Genomic DNA, 18,579 nt, shown 5'->3' with positions numbered 1-18,579 from the left:
AGAGCCCAGAAAGCAGGGGTGTTCAGAGAGAGAGAGAGAGAGCCCAGAAAGCAGGGGGTGTTCAGGGAGAGAGAGAGAGAGCCCAGAAAGCAGGGGGTGTTCAGAGAGAGAGCGAGAGCCCAGAAAGCAGGGGGTGTTCAGAGAGAGAGCGAGAGCCCAGAAAGCAGGGGGTGTTCAGAGAGAGAGAGAGAGCCCAGAAAGCAGGGGGTGTTCAGAGAGAGAGCGAGAGCCCAGAAAGCAGGGGGTGTTCAGAGAGAGAGCGAGAGCCCAGAAAGCAGGGGGTGTTCAGAGGGAGAGAGAGAGCCCAGAAAGCAGGGGGTGTTCAGAGAGAGAGAGAGAGAGAGAGCCCAGAAAGCAGGGGGTGTTCAGAGGGGGAGAGCCCAGAAAGCAGGGGGTGTTCAGAGAGAGAGAGAGAGAGAGCCCAGAAAGCAGGGGGTGTTCAGAGGGAGAGAGAGAGCCCAGAAAGCAGGGGGTGTTCAGAGAGAGAGAGAGAGAGAGCCCAGAAAGCAGGGGGTGTTCAGAGAGAGAGCCCAGAAAGCAGGGGGTGTTCAGAGAGAGAGAGCCCAGAAAGCAGGGGGTGTTCAGAGAGAGAGAGAGAGAGAGCCCAGAAAGCAGGGGGTGTTCAGAGAGAGAGAGAGAGAGAGCCCAGAAAGCAGGGGGTGTTCAGAGAGAGAGAGAGAGAGAAAGCCCAGAAAGCAGGGGGTGTTCAGAGAGAGAGAGAGAGAGAGCCCAGAAAGCAGGGGGTGTTCAGAGAGAGAGAGAGAGAAAGCCCAGAAAGCAGGGGGTGTTCAGAGAGAGAGAGAGAGAGAGCCCAGAAAGCAGGGTGTGTTCAGAGAGAGAGAGAGAGCCCAGAAAGCAGGGGGTGTTCAGGGGAGAGAGCCCAGAAAGCAGGGGGTGTTCAGAGGGAGAGAGAGAGCCCAGAAAGCAGGGGGTGTTCAGAGAGAGAGCCCAGAAAGCAGGGGGTGTTCAGAGAGAGAGAGAGAGAGAGAGCCCAGAAAGCAGGGGGTGTTCAGAGAGAGAGAGAGAGAGCCCAGAAAGCAGGGGGTGTTCAGAGGGAGAGAGAGAGAGCCCAGAAAGCAGGGGGTGTTCAGGGAGAGAGAGAGAGAGACCAGAAAGCAGGGGGTGTTCAGGGAGAGAGAGAGAGAGCCCAGAAAGCAGGGGGTGTTCAGGGAGAGAGAGAGAGAGCCCAGAAAGCAGGGGGTGTTCAGAGAGAGAGAGCCCAGAAAGCAGGGGGTGTTCAGAGGGAGAGAGAGAGAGCCCAGAAAGCAGGGGGTGTTCAGGGAGAGAGAGAGAGCCCAGAAAGCAGGGGGTGTTCAGAGACAGAGAGAGAGAGCCCAGAAAGCAGGGGGTGTTCAGAGAGAGAGAGCCCAGAAAGCAGGGGGTGTTCAGAGGGAGAGAGAGAGAGCCTCGAAAGCAGGGGGTGTTCAGAGAGAGGAGAGAGCCCAGAAAGCAGGGGGTGTTCAGAGGGAGAGAGAGAGCCCAGAAAGCAGGGGGTGTTCAGAGGGAGAGAGAGAGCCCAGAAAGCAGGGGGTGTTCAGAGGGAGAGAGAGAGCCCAGAAAGCAGGGGGTGTTCAGAGAGAGAGAGAGAGCCCAGAAAGCAGGGGGTGTTCAGAGAGAGAGAGAGAGAGCCCAGAAAGCAGGGGGTGTTCAGAGAGAGAGAGAGCCCAGAAAGCAGGGGGTGTTCAGGGAGAGAGAGAGAGAGCCCAGAAAGCAGGGGGTGTTCAGGGAGAGAGAGAGAGAGCCCAGAAAGCAGGGGGTGTTCAGGGAGAGAGAGAGAGAGCCCAGAAAGCAGGGGGTGTTACGAGAGAGAGAGAGAGAGCCCAGAAAGCAGGGGGTGTTCAGAGGGAGAGAGAGAGCCCAGAAAGCAAGGGGTGTTCAGAGGGAGAGAGAGAGCTGTGTTGTTCCTCGTGTCTTAATAAAGCTCGCAGTCTCAAGTGTGGAGAAGATGCTTTATTGTGGGTTCGTTCAGTTTCCAGAGCTCGACCTAGAACTACCTTCCAGTGCTAACTCCCAGCTTTGCTTGTTCTGTGTGTCCTGCTTACCAGCCCCTGCTGTGAAGAGTGTGTCCTCACTTCCTGTCCTGATGTATTTATATGGCTCTGCAATGCTCCCTCTAGTGGTCGCTCAGTTGTGTTGCATCTGGTTAACTTGTGATCACCACATCCCCCTTTTTCTCTTAACATATTTTCTGAACATCGATCAAGAAAATTGTATATCCTGTCCCAGTGTATTTATAGCTCTCCCGCTCGTGTTTGCTCTGTTGTTTTTTTTTTTAATCTGGTCAATCTACGATCACCACATCCCCCTCTTTCTCATTACATAGTTTCTGTACATCATTAAGGAAAATTATACAAAACAGTAACTTATGATATACGTATCTATACAAGTGATGATGCTATTGCCTTAGTTAACAAAGCCAATGTATTTATATGTCCAAACTTAATAAACACATTTATGAGTCCAAACTTGATGAATTTGTTCAGAGCTTTTTTTTTTTTCTTTTTGTTGTTGATGACGTGGTGATATTGATATTGCAAGTCCGCTGTGAATGTTGTTGGTGTTCCTTGTTATCTTAAGTACCCAATGCGTCATCCCGAGGTGTTTGCATGGTCACATCACTGATGTTGACTGGCATGGACTTTTTTCTGTGCTTGTGGTGTTGATTTATTGTCTCATCCGCCTTGGATGCTGGTGTGCTTTGCCATTGTGTACAAGTTGTTGTTTCATTGCTGTTGTTTCTGTCGTTCCTGTTTTTGTTGTTTCCGTTGCCGTACTTGTCGCTGTTTTTGTCGTTTCCGTCTTTGTTGTTGTCGCTATCTTTGCTCCTGACTTTGTTGTGTTTGTTGCCATTCTTGTTGTTTCTGTCTCTGTCGTTGTCGCTATCTTTGTTCCTGACTTTGTTGTGTTTGTTGCCATTCTTGTTGTTTCTGCCTCTGTCGTTGTCGCTATCTTTGTGCCTGACGTTGTTGTTTGTCTTGTTGCGCTTCATGTTGCTTTTATTCTTGCTGTTGTCGTTCTCGTTTCTGCTGTGCTTCTTGCTATTGTTGTTTGTCTTGTCGCGCTTCATGTTGCTTTTCTTCTTGCTGTTGTCGTTCTCGTTTCTGCTGTGCTTCTTGCTATTGTTGTTGGTCTTGTCGCGCTTCATGTTGCTTTTCTTCTTGCTGTTGTCGTTCTCGTTTCTGCTGTGCTTCTTGCTATTGTTGTTGGTCTTGTCGCGCTTCATGTTGTTTTTGTTCTTGCTGTGTTTCTTTTGACTTTTGTTTTTCTTGTTATACTCTATGAGTGTCCCGAGTGGATAATTTGAGTCATTGAGCATTCCGTCTCGCGAGTGGTGCGAATGATCTGATGTTGCATCGGTGCAGGTGACATCAATCAGTTGTGGAGAATTGGATTCCGCATCTTTGCTTTCTTGGTGCTCGTCTTCTGGAGTCAAAGTCTTCTCGATTACATTTGACGCGGTGTCTGTGGACTCTCGGCGCTCCTCTTCTGGAGTCCAAATCTGCATGATTTCAGTTGACGTGGTTTCTCTAGACTCTTGGTGCTCCGCTTCTGGAGTTAAAATCTTCATGATTTCTGTTGATGTTATCTCACTGGACTCCAGGTGCTCCTCTTCTGGAGTCAAAATCTGCATGTTTTCTTTCTGTTTGATGTCTCTGGACTCCAGGTGCTCCTCTTCTGGAGTCAGAATCTGCATGGTTTCTTTCGGCATTGTCTCTGTGGACTCCAGGTGCTCCTCTTCTGGAGTCAAAATCTGCATGTTTTCTTTTGGCGTTGTCTCTCTGGGCTCCAGGTGCTCCTCTTCTGGAGTCAAAATCTGCATGTTTTCTTTCGGCATCGTCTCTCTGGACTGTTGGGTGGCCCGACTCTGTGCTTCTGTACAGACAAGCTGAGAACTGTCAGTCTCACTGTGATCCTGTACGTCGAGTGCGAGCACCTTGTCACTGTTTTCGCTCTGTGCTTCGGTACAGACAAGCTGAGAACTGTCAGTCTCACTGTGATCCTGTACGTCGAGTGCGAGCACCTTGTCACTGTTTTCGCTCTGTGCTTCGGTACAGACAAGCTGAGAACTGTCAGTCTCACTGTGATCCTGTACGTTGAGTGTGATCACCTTGTCACTGTCTTCGCATGCAGTGGGCAGAGGTGCATTGTCTTCTTCTTGTTCCTGTGAGCGTGTTGGACTTTCATAGTCGGCTCTTTCTTCTTGTTCCTGTGAGCTTGGTAGACTTTCATAGTCTGCTTGCGGTTGCTCAGGTACAGCGGGTTTACCTTCATGGTCTTGTTCATGCTTGGTGTCCGCCCGGGAGTGTTTGCTTGCATCCCTGTTGGCGTCTTTCATCACTCGCACTGTGGAGCCTGTCATCGCTCGCTCCGTGGAGTCTTCCTGTGCTCTCTGTGTGGCGTCGTCTTGGTCTTGGGTATTGCTGTCATCCAATGTATCGACGAGCTGCCATGGCACCATGGTGTTGGATTCATCCACCATGAGTAGAGTCGTGTTGAGCTTTGCAACGGTGTCGCTGATGCTGTGATCAGCATGTCCAAATAACTCCTCCATGTCTGAGTAGTATTCTTTGAAACCCATTTCACCTTCGTTGGCTTCTTCTACCACGAGTTGATTCGTGTTGAACTTTGCGACCGTGTCGCTGATGCTGTGATAAGCATATCCGACTGACTCAGCTGTGTCTGAGTAGTATTCTCCGAAAACCAAATCATCCTGGTTGGATTCTTCTACCACGAGTTGATTCGTGTTGAACTTTGCGACCGTGTCGCTGATGCTGTGATTAGCATATCCGACTGACCCAGTCAGGTCTGAGAGGTAATCGTCGAATAACAAATCATCTTTTGTTGTTTCGGAATTCTTTTTGTTCGCTTCACTGTGTGTGGTGAAGGCAGCCTTTTCCAAGGTTTTGTGCAAGTTGTTTTTCAATGTTGGTTTAAGTTCAGGCGTTTTTCTGTGTTCTGAGGCAAGAAAATTTGGTTTTACCACTTTAAGTGTCTTGTTTTCAATTTTCGGGCATTTCCCTTTTAAGTGGGCGTGGTCAGGATTCTCAGACGTCATGACGTCACGCGTAGGAACGACTTGCACATGCGCAAATCGGCTTTCTTTCCTTGTGCGGTTCGGTGTCCATTGCGCATGCGCGGCTTGCGCATGCGCATAACGATCGGCGCCGCGATCTTTTGTAAACTGCGCATGCGCGACTTCCGGTTCCGGCGCATGCGCAGACGCGATTTGTAGTTCTTTGTTTACCATAGACTGCAAAATGTGCTCCAACGCCATTTTATCGCGGATTTCAGCGTTTTTTCTTTCTAAAAGTTGTAGGTTACCTTTTCTTTCCGATCTGGACTGGATTTCAGCTTTTTGGCTTTGTGAAAAATTCCTGTTATTTCTTCTTTTTGATCTGTACTGTGCATTCGCGATTTCCTGATCTTTTTGTGATTTTTTAAGTTTTGCATCACTCAGTCTCTGTGCAGGTTGGACTGTGAGCATGCCTTGCTGTTCAAATTTCTCACAGTACTCTTCAAATTTGTTTAGTAACGTTTGTAAGCTGTTCCTGTCTTCACCTTTTGAGTATTTAAATCCATTATACACTTTCCTATTGACAGGCCCTTCGATGAGAATTGCTATTTTAATTTTGTCTGAGGCTTCTGCAACATCATTAGCTATGAGATAAAAATCGAACATTTGTTTAAACCTTTTCCAGACATTTCTTACATTACCAGTCGTGTCCAGCTGAGGTGGGTATCCATGCCACATCCTCGAATCAGCGATGTCTTCCCCAGTCAAATGTCCAGTAGGAGATTTCCATGCCATTTTGTGCTTTCTGTATCTGCAGCTGAGTTGTCCTGTCGTAAGCGTCTGAAATCACTCCTAGGTACCATGTGTTGTTCCTCGTGTCTTAATAAAGCTCGCAGTCTCAAGTGTGGAGAAGATGCTTTATTGTGGGTTCGTTCAGTTTCCAGAGCTCGACCTAGAACTACCTTCCAGTGCTAACTCCCAGCTTTGCTTGTTCTGTGTGTCCTGCTTACCAGCCCCTGCTGTGAAGAGTGTGTCCTCACTTCCTGTCCTGATCTATTTATATGGCTCTCCCATGCTCCCTCTAGTGGTCGCTCAGTTGTGTTGCATCTGGTTAACTTGTGATCACCACAAGAGCCCAGAAAGTAGGGGGTGTTCAGAGAGAGAGAGAGAGAGCCCAGAAAGCAGGGGGTGTTCAGAGAGAGAGAGAGAGAGCCCAGAAAGCAGGGGGTGTTCAGAGAGAGAGAGAGAGCCCAGAAAGCAGGGGGTGTTCAGAGGGAGAGAGCCCAGAAAGCAGGGGGTGTTCAGGGAGAGAGAGAGAGAGACTAGAAAGCAGGGGGTGTTCAGGGAGAGAGAGAGAGAGCCCAGAAAGCAGGGGGTGTTCAGGGAGAGAGAGAGAGAGACTAGAAAGCAGGGGGTGTTCAGGGAGAGAGAGAGAGAGCCCAGAAAGCAGGGGGTGTTCAGAGGGAGAGAGAGAGCCCAGAAAGCAAGGGGTGTTCAGAGGGAGAGAGAGAGCCCAGAAAGCAGGGGGTGTTCAGAGAGAGAGAGAGAGCCCAGAAAGCAGGGGGTGTTCAGAGAGAGAGAGAGAGAGAGAGAGAGAGCCCAGAAAGCAGGGGGTGTTCAGAGAGAGGGAGAGAGCCCAGAAAGCAGGGGGTGTTCAGAGAGAGAGAGAGAGAGCCCAGAAAGCAGGGGGTGTTCAGGGAGAGAGAGAGCCCAGAAAGCAGGGGGTGTTCAGGGAGAGAGAGAGCCCAGAAAGCAGGGGGTGTTCAGAGAGAGAGAGAGCCCAGAAAGCAGGGGGTGTTCAGAGAGAGAGAGAGAGCCCAGAAAGCAGGGGGTGTTCAGAGGGAGAGAGAGAGCCCAGAAAGCAGGGGGTGTTCAGAGAGAGAGAGAGCCCAGAAAGCAGGGGGTGTTCAGGGAGAGAGAGAGAGAGCCCAGAAAGCAGGGGGTGTTCAGGGAGAGAGAGAGAGAGCCCAGAAAGCAGGGGGTGTTACGAGAGAGAGAGAGAGCCCAGAAAGCAGGGGGTGTTCAGAGGGAGAGAGAGAGCCCAGAAAGCAGGGGGTGTTCAGAGGGAGAGAGAGAGCCCAGAAAGTAGGGGGTGTTCAGAGAGAGAGAGAGCCCAGAAAGCAGGGGGTGTTCAGAGAGAGAGAGAGCCCAGAAAGCAGGGGGTGTTCAGAGAGAGAGAGAGAGCCCAGAAAGCAGGGGGTGTTCAGGGAGAGAGAGAGCCCAGAAAGCAGGGGGTGTTCAGAGAGAGAGAGAGCCCAGAAAGCAGGGGGTGTTCAGAGAGAGAGAGAGAGCCCAGAAAGCAGGGGGTGTTCAGAGAGAGAGAGAGAGAGCCCAGAAAGCAGGGGGTGTTCAGAGAGAGAGAGCCCAGAAAGCAGGGGGTGTTCAGGGAGAGAGAGCCCAGAAAGCAGGGGGTGTTCAGAGAGAGAGAGCCCAGAAAGCAGGGGGTGTTCAGAGAGAGAGAGAGAGAGCCCAGAAAGCAGGGGGTGTTCAGAGAGAGAGAGAGAGCCCAGAAAGCAGGGGGTGTTCAGAGAGCGAGCGCCCAGAAAGCAGGGGGTGTTCAGAGGGAGAGAGAGAGCCCAGAAAGCAGGGGGTGTTCAGAGAGAGAGAGAGCCCAGAAAGCAGGGGGTGTTTAGAGAGAGAGAGAGAGCCCAGAAAGCAGGGGGTGTTCAGAGAGAGAGAGAGAGAGCCCAGAAAGCAGGGGGTGTTCAGAGAGAGAGAGAGCCCAGAAAGCAGGGGGTGTTCAGAGAGAGAGAGCCCAGAAAGCAGGGGGTGTTCAGAGAGAGAGAGCCCAGAAAGCAGGGGGTGTTCAGAGGGAGAGAGAGAGCCCAGAAAGCAGGGGGTGTTCAGAGGGAGAGAGAGAGCCCAGAAAGCAGGGGGTGTTCAGAGAGAGAGAGAGAGGGCCCAGAAAGCAGGGGGTGTTCAGGGAGAGAGAGAGAGAGCCCAGAAAGCAGGGGGTGTTCAGGGAGAGAGAGAGAGCCCAGAAAGCAGGGGGTGTTCAGAGAGAGAGAGAGAGAGCCCAGAAAGCAGGGGGTGTTCAGAGAGAGAGAGAGCCCAGAAAGCAGGGGGTGTTCAGAGAGAGAGAGAGAGCCCAGAAAGCAGGGGGTGTTCAGGGAGAGAGAGAGAGCCCAGAAAAGCAGGGGGTGTTCAGGAGAGAGAGAGGAGAGAGAGAGCCCAGAAAGCAGGGAGGTGTTCAGAGAGAGAGAGAGAGAGCCCAGAAAGCAGGGGGTGTTCAGAGAGAGAGAGAGAGAGCCAGAAAGCAGGGGTGTTCAGAGAGGAGAGAGAGCCCAGAAAGCAGGGGGTGTTCAGAGAGAGAGAGAGCGCACAGAAAGCAGGGGGTGTTCAGAGAGAGACGAGAAGCCAGATAAGCAGGGGGTGTTTTCAGAGAGAGAGGAAGAGAGCCCCAGGAAAGCAGGGGTGTCTCAGAAGAGAGAGAGAGCCCAGAAAGGCAGGGGTGTTCCGAGGAGAGAGACGGAGAGAGGAGGAGCCAGAAAGCAGGGGTGTATCAGAGGAGAGAGACGAGAGGAGCCAGAAAGCAGGGGGTGTTCAGAGGAGAGGAGGAGAGAGCCCAGAAAGCAGGGGGTGTTCAGGGAGAGAGAGAGAGAGCCCAGAAGCAGGGGGTGTTCAGGGAGAGAGAGAGACTCCGCACAGACAGTGACCCAAGTCGGGAATCGAGCCCGGGTCCCCGGCATGTGAAGCTACAGTGATAACCACTGTGCTTCCGTGCCGCCCATTATAGGAAGGGTGTGATTGCGCTGTTGGGAGCACAGAGGAGATTCACCAGGATGTTGCCTGGGATGTTTAATTTATGAAGCGAGGTTGGATGGGCTTGGGCTGTTTTCACTGGAGCAGAGAAGACTGAGGGGTGACCTGATCGAGGTGGACAAGATTATGAGGGTCATGGACACAGTGGATAGGGAGTAACTGTTCCCCTGAGTTGAAGGGCAGACACAAGATCAAGATGAGGGGTGGGAGGTTTAGGGGGGATTTGGGGAAAACGTTTTTACCCAGAGGGTGGCGACGATGTGGAACGCGCTGCCTGGGAGGGTGGTAGAGGGAGAGCGTCACATCCTTTAAAATGTATCTGGATGAACACTTGAACCTCTTAACATTGAAGGCTGTGGGCCAAGTGCTGCCAAATGGGATCAGCTGGGCAGGTCAGGTGTTTTTCATGCTTCGGAGTAGGATCGATGGGCCAAAGGGCCTCTTCCGTGCTGTATTATTCTGGGATTCTCTGCTTGTGAATCCAGTGAACTGGACTCAAATGTTGGCAGAAAATACACTGGCTGAAAAAAAGAGTCACTTTCAAGGGAAACGTATTGCAGGAAATGTCTGGGGAAATTGCCCGGAAAGATAAACAATGCAGGTTCAGTTCAGGGAGTTGGGAAAGAGATTAGGGAGCTGTACCTCAAAGGGTGTCACCTGCAGATTGTTACCAAGGCCATGTGCTGGGGAAGATGGGAATAAACCAGGTGAATGTGTAACAGGAGGGATGCTACAGGAGGGAGGGAGGGTTTCAGATTTCTGGGGCATTGAGACCATGGCCGGAATTCTCTGAGCTTCCACGCTGATATCGGGCTCAGCACGGGGGGGGGGGGCAGAGAATGGGGTGTCGGACCGGCAATGTCTTCTCGCGATTCTCCGGCGCTGGTCGGGGGGACGTTGAAATGAAATGAGATGAAAATCGCTGATTGTCACGAGTAGGCTTCAAATGAAGTTACGGTGATTCTCCGCGGACGACCGACCGTGTTCCCGCCGGCGCGGTTCTAACATGGTTCCACCCAGCGGAATCTCGGAGTCGCGGCTCCGGTAGCCGTCCTGGTGGGGGACGGAGGAGATCGTTACCGGGAGGTCTTCCACGGCGGCCAGGCCCGCGATTGGGGATCACCGATCAGCGGGAGCATGCGATCTCGGTGGGAGGGGAGGGGTCTATATTTTTGGGACCGGCTTGCTGTGTGGGTCCGCCATGTTGCTCGGGTCCGCCAGTACAGGCAGTCGCCACACGCATGTGCGGACCCACAGCCGGATGGGCAGGGCCCCATATTGGCAGCTGTAGCTGTGTGGAGCACTCCGGGGCTCTGCTAGCCCCCTGCAAAACAGAGAATCACCCCGGAATTTCTAGAAAAATGTCCGGAGTGATTCGTGCCCGCTTTCTCGCTGGCCTGGGAACATCGCCACATTATTGGAGAATCTCAGGCCATGTCTGGGGAAGGTCGGACTGTCAATCAGGAAGACATTCCCAATCCTTCGCCATGCAAATTATGGCAAGTATTGTGAGGGTTTCTGAGTGAATCCCACTATCTGCCATATAAAAAATACATTTAGAGCACTCAATTCTTTTTTTTTCAAATTAAGGGGCAAATTAGTGAGGCCAATTCACCCCCCCCAGGGCCACCTTTTGGGTTGTGGAGGTGAGACCCCTGCAGGTGGAATGTTCAAACTGTACAAGGACTGGGGGCCGTGATTGGACCCGGGTTCTCAGCGCCGTGAGGCAGCAGTGCTAACCACTGTGCCACCCTTATCAGGCCACCGTTTTGAGCGGGCAGCATGACAGTGAGGTCCAGCGGTTGGCCAGCCAGAATGAAATGTTTTCCAATCACCTCTCTTCACACTTGAGTGATTGTGAAGTGGTCAGCTGGAAATTGACAGCACTTAACTCTGTTTGAAGTGGGCCAGGGTCTGTCAATCAACAATTGATGTTTATAAACATTGCAGTGAGAGCACTTCAGAGTTACTCAACTGTGAAAGCTGACAGCTGTGTGTGGAAGTTGCCAATCACAGCTTAGTGAGGGAAATGAATGAATGGCTTGTCACTCAATGATCTGAGTGGGTGTAAACACAGCTGACTGGTTTACCCATCCCAGGGATTGACACGTGGTGCTACCCGTGTCTGAACCCGCATGTGTGTTGCTCAGCAGTGTTCCAGCAGTAATTATTTTTACTGCCTCTGTCGGCATTGCTCTCTCGTTCCCAGACAGGGTCTCTTTTCTGGGGGGGGGGGGGGGTCTGTGGGGTATCTCCTTATTTGGGGGGTTTTTATTTTGCTGGTCTGTGGGGGTGGTGGTAGTGCATGGGTGTGTCTGGTGGGGGTGGGGTATGCAGGTCTTGCATTTGGGGGGGGGGGGGGGGGGAGTGGCTATCGGATCGACTTTAGGGAAACTCCCTTGAGTAGTTACCCTGTTGGCCCACCGCGAAATTCACCATGACAGGGCCACACACTTGTCCATATCTGTCATGATTCTTGCCCACGTGATTCCCAGCCAAGAGGATCAGAGAATCAACTGGGTCTGTAGATTAAGTTGCCTGGCCCACTGAGAGTGGATGCAAATGAGTCTTAATGATCCATCTACATCCTCCCGCTGGGGCACGAACTTTGATCCTGACGGCAACAGGAGACCGGAGCGTCGGAAGCAATCAGCACCAGGATGTATTCTCAGATTCACTGGGAACTTGGCTACCAGGCGAGGGCTGGAAGTGCGTTGGAGGTAGTTCAGAGCAGGTTTCATGGAATGATAGCAGAAATGAATGGGTCGGCTTGTGAGGGAAGCTTGGTCAGTTGGCCTGTTCCACTGGACTTCAGAAGAGTCAGAGGTGACTTGATTGAAGTAGAAAAACCCTGAACAGCATTGAGAAGGTGGATATGGAAAGGATGTTTCCTCTTTTGGGTCAGTCCAGTACTAGAGGGCACTTTTGTAAAATTAAGTATTTCTCTTATGAGACGGAGATGAGGAGAATCTTATTCGCTCAGAGGGTTGTTCAACTTTGGAACTCTGCCTCAGAAGACAGTTGAGTTGAGGTCACTGAATAATTTTAAGGAACTGGTGGATAGATTCTTCTGAGGCCTGGGAATCAAAGGTTATCGAGGGGTGAGGGGAATGTCGAGCTCGAAACACAAAGAGAACTGTCATCATCTTATTGAACGGTGAACAGGCTCGAGGGGCCGAATGGCTCTTACTCCAATTTGGTATGTCCAATATCTCTATTTTCGTATGAACACTGATCCAATGAGAACTCACCTCACAGTTCTCACAGCAGGCACCAAGTGATGAACATTTAGCAGCAGGTTTGAGTTTGCAGCTTGCTGGATCACAGCAGGAGTCGGAACATTCCTGAAGGTGAAACACACCCAGAGAATTAACTCATCGGAGAAACATCAGCAGATGCTGCAAACCAGAAATTAAATAACCCAGGGCATGTTGCAAACATTCTGCAAATCAGACAGTATCCATGGAGAGATTCAGGTTCATGCAGAGCAGCACTCATTCCCAACAGCTGGCCCAATCCTGTATCCCAACATCTGTACCAGCACACACACATTCCCAACAGCTGGCCCACTCCTGTATCCCAACATCTGTACCAGCACACACTCATTCCCAACAGCTGGCCCAATCCTGTATCCCAACATCTGTACCAGCACTCATTCCCAACAGCTGGCCCAATCCTGTATCCCAACATCTGCACCAGCACACACTCATTCCCAACAGCTGGCCCAATCCTGTATCCCAACATCTGCACCAGCACACATTCCCAACAGCTGGCCCAATCCTGTATCCCAACATCTGTACCAGCACACATTCCCAACAGCTGGCCCACTCCTGTATCCCAACATCTGTGCCAGCACACACTCATTCCCAACAGCTGGCCCAATCCTGTATCCCAACATCTGTACCAGCACACACTCATTCACAACAGCTGGCCCAATCCTGTATCCCAACATCTGTACCAGCACACACTCATTCCCAACAGCTGGCCCAATCCTGTATCCCAACATCTGCACCAGCACACATTCCCAACAGCTGGCCCAATCCTGTATCCCAACATCTGTACCAGCACACACTCATTCCCAACAGCTGGCCCAATCCTGTATCCCAACATCTGTACCAGCACACATTCCCAACAGCTGGCCCAATCCTGTATCACAACATCTGTACCAGCACACACTCATTCCCAACAGCTGGCCCTCTCCTGTATCCCAACATCTGTACCAGCACACATTCCCAACAGCTGGCCCAATCCTGTATCCCAACATCTGTACCAGCACACACTCATTCCCAACAGCTGGCCCAATCCTGTATCCCAACATCTGCACCAGCACACACTCATTCCCAACAGCTGGCCCAATCCTGTATCCCATCTGTACCAGCACACATTCCCAACAGCTGGCCCACTCCTGTATCCCAACATCTGTACCAGCACACACACATTCCCAACAGCTGGCCCACTCCTGTATCCCAACATCTGTACCAGCACACACTCATTCCCAACAGCTGGCCCAATCCTGTATCCCAACATCTGTACCAGCACACACTCATTCCCAACAGCTGACCCACTCCTGTATCCCAACATCTGTACCAGCACACATTCCCAACAGCTGGCCCAATCCTGTATCCCAACATCTGTACCAGCACACATTCCCAACAGCTGGCCCAATCCTGTATCCCAACATCTGTACCAGCACACACACATTCCCAACAGCTGGCCCACTCATGTATCCCAACATCTGTACCAGCACACACACATTCCCAACAGCTGGCCCACTCCTGTATCCCAACATCTGTACCAGCACACACACATTCCCAACAGCTGGCCCACTCCTGTATCCCAACATCTGTACCAGCACACACACATTCCCAACAGCTGGCCCACTCCTGTATCCCAACATCTGTACCATAACACACACATTCCCAACAGCTGGCCCACTCCTGTATCCCAACATCTGTACCAGCACACACACATTCCCAACAGCTAGCCCAATCCTGTATCCCAACATCTGTACCAGCACACACACATTCCCAACAACTGGCCCACTCCAATATCCCAACATCTGTACCAGCACACATTCCCAACAGCTAGCCCAATCCTGTATCCCAACATCTGTACCAGCACACATTCCCAACAGCTGGCCCAATCCTGTATCCCAACATCTGTGCCAGCACATATTCCCAACAGCTGGCCCAATCCTGTATCCCAACATCTGTACCAGCACACACACATTCCCAACAGCTGGCCCAATCCTGTATCCCAACATCTGTACCAGCACACACACATTCCCAACAGCTGGCCCAATCCTGTATCCCAACATCTGTACCAGCACACACTCATTCCCAACAGCTGGCCCACCCCTGTATCCCAACATCTGTACCAGCACACACACATTCCCAACAGCTGGCCCACTACTGTATCCCAACATCTGTACCAGCACACACACATTCCCAACAGCTGGCCCAATCCTGTATCCCAACATCTGTACCAGCACACATTCCCAACAGCTGGTCCACTCCTGTAGCCCAACATCTGTACCAGCACACACTCATTCCCAACAGCTGGCCCAATCCTGTATCCCAACATCTGTACCAGCACACATTCCCAACAGCTGGCCCAATCCTGTATCCCAACATCTGTACCAGCACACACTCATTCCCAACAGCTGGCCCAATCCTGTATCCCAACATCTGTACCAGCACACACTCATTCCCAACAGCTGGCCCAATCCTGTATCCCAACATCTGTACCAGCACACACTCATTCCCAACAGCTGGCCCAATCCTGTAGCCCAACATCTGTACCAGCACACATTCCCAACAGCTGGTCCACTCCTGTAGCCCAACATCTGTACCAGCACACACTCATTCCCAACAGCTGGCCCAATCCTGTATCCCAACATCTGTACCAGCACACATTCCCAACAGCTGGCCCAATCCTGTATCCCAACATCTGTGCCAGCACACACACATTCCCAACAGCTGGCCCAATCCTGTATCCCAACATCTGTACCAGCACACATTCCCAACAGCTGGCCCAATCCTGTATCCCAACATCTGTACCAGCGCACACTCATTCCCAACAGCTGGCCCAATCCTGTATCCCAACATCTGTACCAGCACACATTCCCAACAGCTGGCCCAATCCTGTATCCCAACATCTGTACCAGCACACACTCATTCCCAACAGCTGGGCCACTCCTGTATCCCAACATCTGCACCAGCACACACTCATTCCCAACAGCTGGCCCAATCCTGTATCCCATCTGTACCAGCACACATTCCCAACAGCTGGCCCACTCCTGTATCCCAACATCTGTACCAGCACACACACATTTCCAACAGCTGGCCCACTCCTGTATCCCAACATCTGTACCAGCACACACTCATTCCCAACAGCTGGCCCAATCCTGTATCCCAACATCTGTACCAGCACACACTCATTCCCAACAGCTGACCCACTCCTGTATCCCAACATCTGTACCAGCACACATTCCCAACAGCTGGCCCAATCCTGTCTCCCAACATCTGTACCAGCACACATTCCCAACAGCTGGCCCAATCCTGTATCCCAACATCTGTACCAGCACACACACATTCCCAACAGCTGGCCCACTCATGTATCCCAACATCTGTACCAGCACACACACATTCCCAACAGCTGGCCCACTCCTGTATCCCAACATCTGTACCAGCACACACACATTCCCAACAGCTGGCCCACTCCTGTATCCCAACATCTGTACCAGCACACACACATTCCCAACAGCTGGCCCACTCCTGTATCCCAACATCTGTACCATAACACACACATTCCCAACAGCTGGCCCACTCCTGTATCCCAACATCTGTACCAGCACACACACATTCCCAACAGCTGGCCCACTCCTGTATCCCAACATCTGTACCAGCACACACACATTCCCAACAGCTGGCCCAATCCTGTATCCCAACATCTGTACCAGCACACACTCATTCCCAACAACTGGCCCACTCCAATATCCCAACATCTGTACCAGCACACATTCCCAACAGCTAGCCCAATCCTGTATCCCAACATCTGTACCAGCACACATTCCCAACAGCTGGCCCAATCCTGTATCCCAACATCTGTGCCAGCACACATTCCCAACAGCTGGCCCAATCCTGTATCCCAACATCTGTACCAGCACACACACATTCCCAACAGCTGGCCCAATCCTGTATCCCAACATCTGTACCAGCACACACACATTCCCAACAGCTGGCCCAATCCTGTATCCCAACATCTGTACCAGCACACACTCATTCCCAACAGCTGGCCCACTCCTGTATCCCAACATCTGTACCAGCACACACACATTCCCAACAGCTGGCCCACTCCTGTATCCCAACATCTGTACCAGCACACACACATTCCCAACAGCTGGCCCAATCCTGTATCCCAACATCTGTACCAGCACACATTCCCAACAGCTGGTCCACTCCTGTATCCCAACATCTGTACCAGCACACACTCATTCCCAACAGCTGGCCCAATCCTGTATCCCAACATCTGTACCAGCACACACTCATTCCCAACAGCTGGCCCAATCCTGTATCCCAACATCTGTACCAGCACACATTCCCAACAGCTGGCCCACTCCTGTATCCCAACATCTGTACCAGCACACACTCATTCCCAACAGCTAGCCCACTCCTGTATCCCAACATCTGGACCAGCACACATTCCCAACAGCTGGCCCAATCCTATATCCCAACATCTGTACCAGCACACATTCATTCCCAACAGCTAGCCCACTCCTGTATCCCAACATCTGTACCAGCATACACTCATTCCCAACAGCTGGCCCAATCCTGTATCCCAACATCTGTACCAGCACACACTCATTCCCAACAGCTGGCCCACTCCTGTATCCCAACATCTGTACCAGCACACACTCATTCCCAACAGCTAGCCCAATCCTGTATCCCAACATCTGTACCAGCACACACTCATTCCCAACAGCTGGCCCAATCCTGTAGCCCAACACCTGTACCAGCACACATTCCCAACAGCTGGCCCAATCCTGTATCCCAACATCTGTACCAGCACACATTCCCAACAGCTGGCCCAATCCTGTATCCCAACATCTGTACCAGCACACACTCATTCCCAACAGCTGGCCCAATCCTGTATCCCAACATCTGTACCAGCACACACTCATTCCCAACAGCTAGCCCACTCCTGTATCCCAACATCTGTACCAGCACACACACATTCCCAACAGCTGGCCCAATCCTGTATCCCAACATCTGTACCAGCACACACTCATTCCCAACAGCTGGCCCAATCCTGTATCCCAACATCTGTACCAGCGCACACACATTCCCAACAGCTGGCCCAATCCTGTATCCCAACATCTGTACCAGCGCACACACATTCCCAACAGCTGGCCCAATCCTGTATCCCAACATCTGTACCAGCGCACACACATTCCCAACAGCTGGCCCAATCCTGTATCCCAACATCTGTACCAGCGCACACACATTCCCAACAGCTGGCCCAATCCTGTATCCCAACATCTGTACCAGCACACATTCCCAACAGCTGGCCCAATCCTGTATCCCAACATCTGTACCAGCACACACTCATTCCCAACAGCTGGCCCAATCCTGTATCCCAACATCTGTACCAGCACACACTCATTCCCAACAGCTGGCCCAATCCTGTATCCCAACATCTGTACCAGCACACATTCCCAACAGCTGGCCCAATCCTGTATCCCAACATCTGTACCAGCACACACTCATTCCCAACAGCTGGCCCAATCCTGTATCCCAACATCTGTACCAGCACACACTCATTCCCAACAGCTTGCCCACTCCTGTATCCCAACATCTGTACCAGCACACATTCATTCCCAACAGCTAGCCCACTCCTGTATCCCAACATCTGTACCAGCACACACTCATTCCCAACAGCTGGCACATTCCTGTATCCCAACATCTGTACCAGCACACACTCATTCCCAACAGCTTGCCCACTCCTGTATCCCAACATCTGTACCAGCACACATTCCCAACAGCTGGCCGAATCCTGTATCCCAACATCTGTACCAGCGCACACTCATTCCCATCAGCTGGCCCAATCCTGTATCCCAACATCTGTACCAGCGCACACACATTCCCAACAGCTGGCCCAATCCTGTATCCAAACATCTGTACCAGCACACACTCATTCCCAACAGCTGGCCCAATCCTGAATCCCAACATCTGTACCAGCACACACTCATTCCCAACAGCTGGCCCAATCCTGTATCCCAACATCTGTACCAGCACACATTCCCAACAGCTGGCCCAATCCTGTATCCCAACATCTGTACCAGCACACATTCCCAACAGCTGGCCCAATCCTGTATCCCAACATCTGTACCAGCACACACTCATTCCCAACAGCTGGCCCAATCCTGTATCCCAACATCTGTACCAGCACACACTCATTCCCAACAGCTGGCCCAATCCTGTATCCCAACATCTGTACCAGCACACACTCATTCCCAACAGCTGGCCCAATCCTGTATCCCAACATCTGTACCAGCACACATTCCCAACAGCTAGCCCACTCCTGTATCCCAACATCTGTACCAGCACACACTCATTCCCAACAGCTGTCCCAATCCTGTATCCCAACATCTGCACCAGCACTCATTCCCAACAGCTGGCCCAATCCTGTATCCCAACATCTGTACCAGCACACATTCCCAACAGCTGGCCCAATCCTGTATCCCAACATCTGTACCAGCACACACTCATTCTATCCAGCTAGCCCACCTACATTGATGCTAC

At 51.7% G+C, this 18,579-nt stretch overlaps 1 protein-coding gene across 1 annotated transcript in view; it reads right to left on the bottom strand.

Moving 5' to 3' along the window:
- The window catches only part of LOC119963788 (disintegrin and metalloproteinase domain-containing protein 12-like), a 62,402-nt gene that overhangs the window by 2,020 nt on the left and 41,803 nt on the right, over window positions 1-18,579 (bottom strand). The window contains exon 5 of the mRNA XM_038793075.1: window positions 12,028-12,120. Within this exon, the coding sequence (XP_038649003.1) occupies window positions 12,028-12,120 (93 nt within the window). The remainder of the gene's footprint in view (window positions 1-12,027; window positions 12,121-18,579) is intronic.

Source organism: Scyliorhinus canicula, chromosome 3 (genome assembly GCF_902713615.1).
Source record: "Scyliorhinus canicula chromosome 3, sScyCan1.1, whole genome shotgun sequence".
In the NCBI taxonomy this organism is placed as follows: domain Eukaryota; kingdom Metazoa; phylum Chordata; class Chondrichthyes; order Carcharhiniformes; family Scyliorhinidae; genus Scyliorhinus; species Scyliorhinus canicula.
Note: the sequence above shows the minus strand (reverse complement) of the source record. Positions and strands in the feature narration are given on the sequence as shown.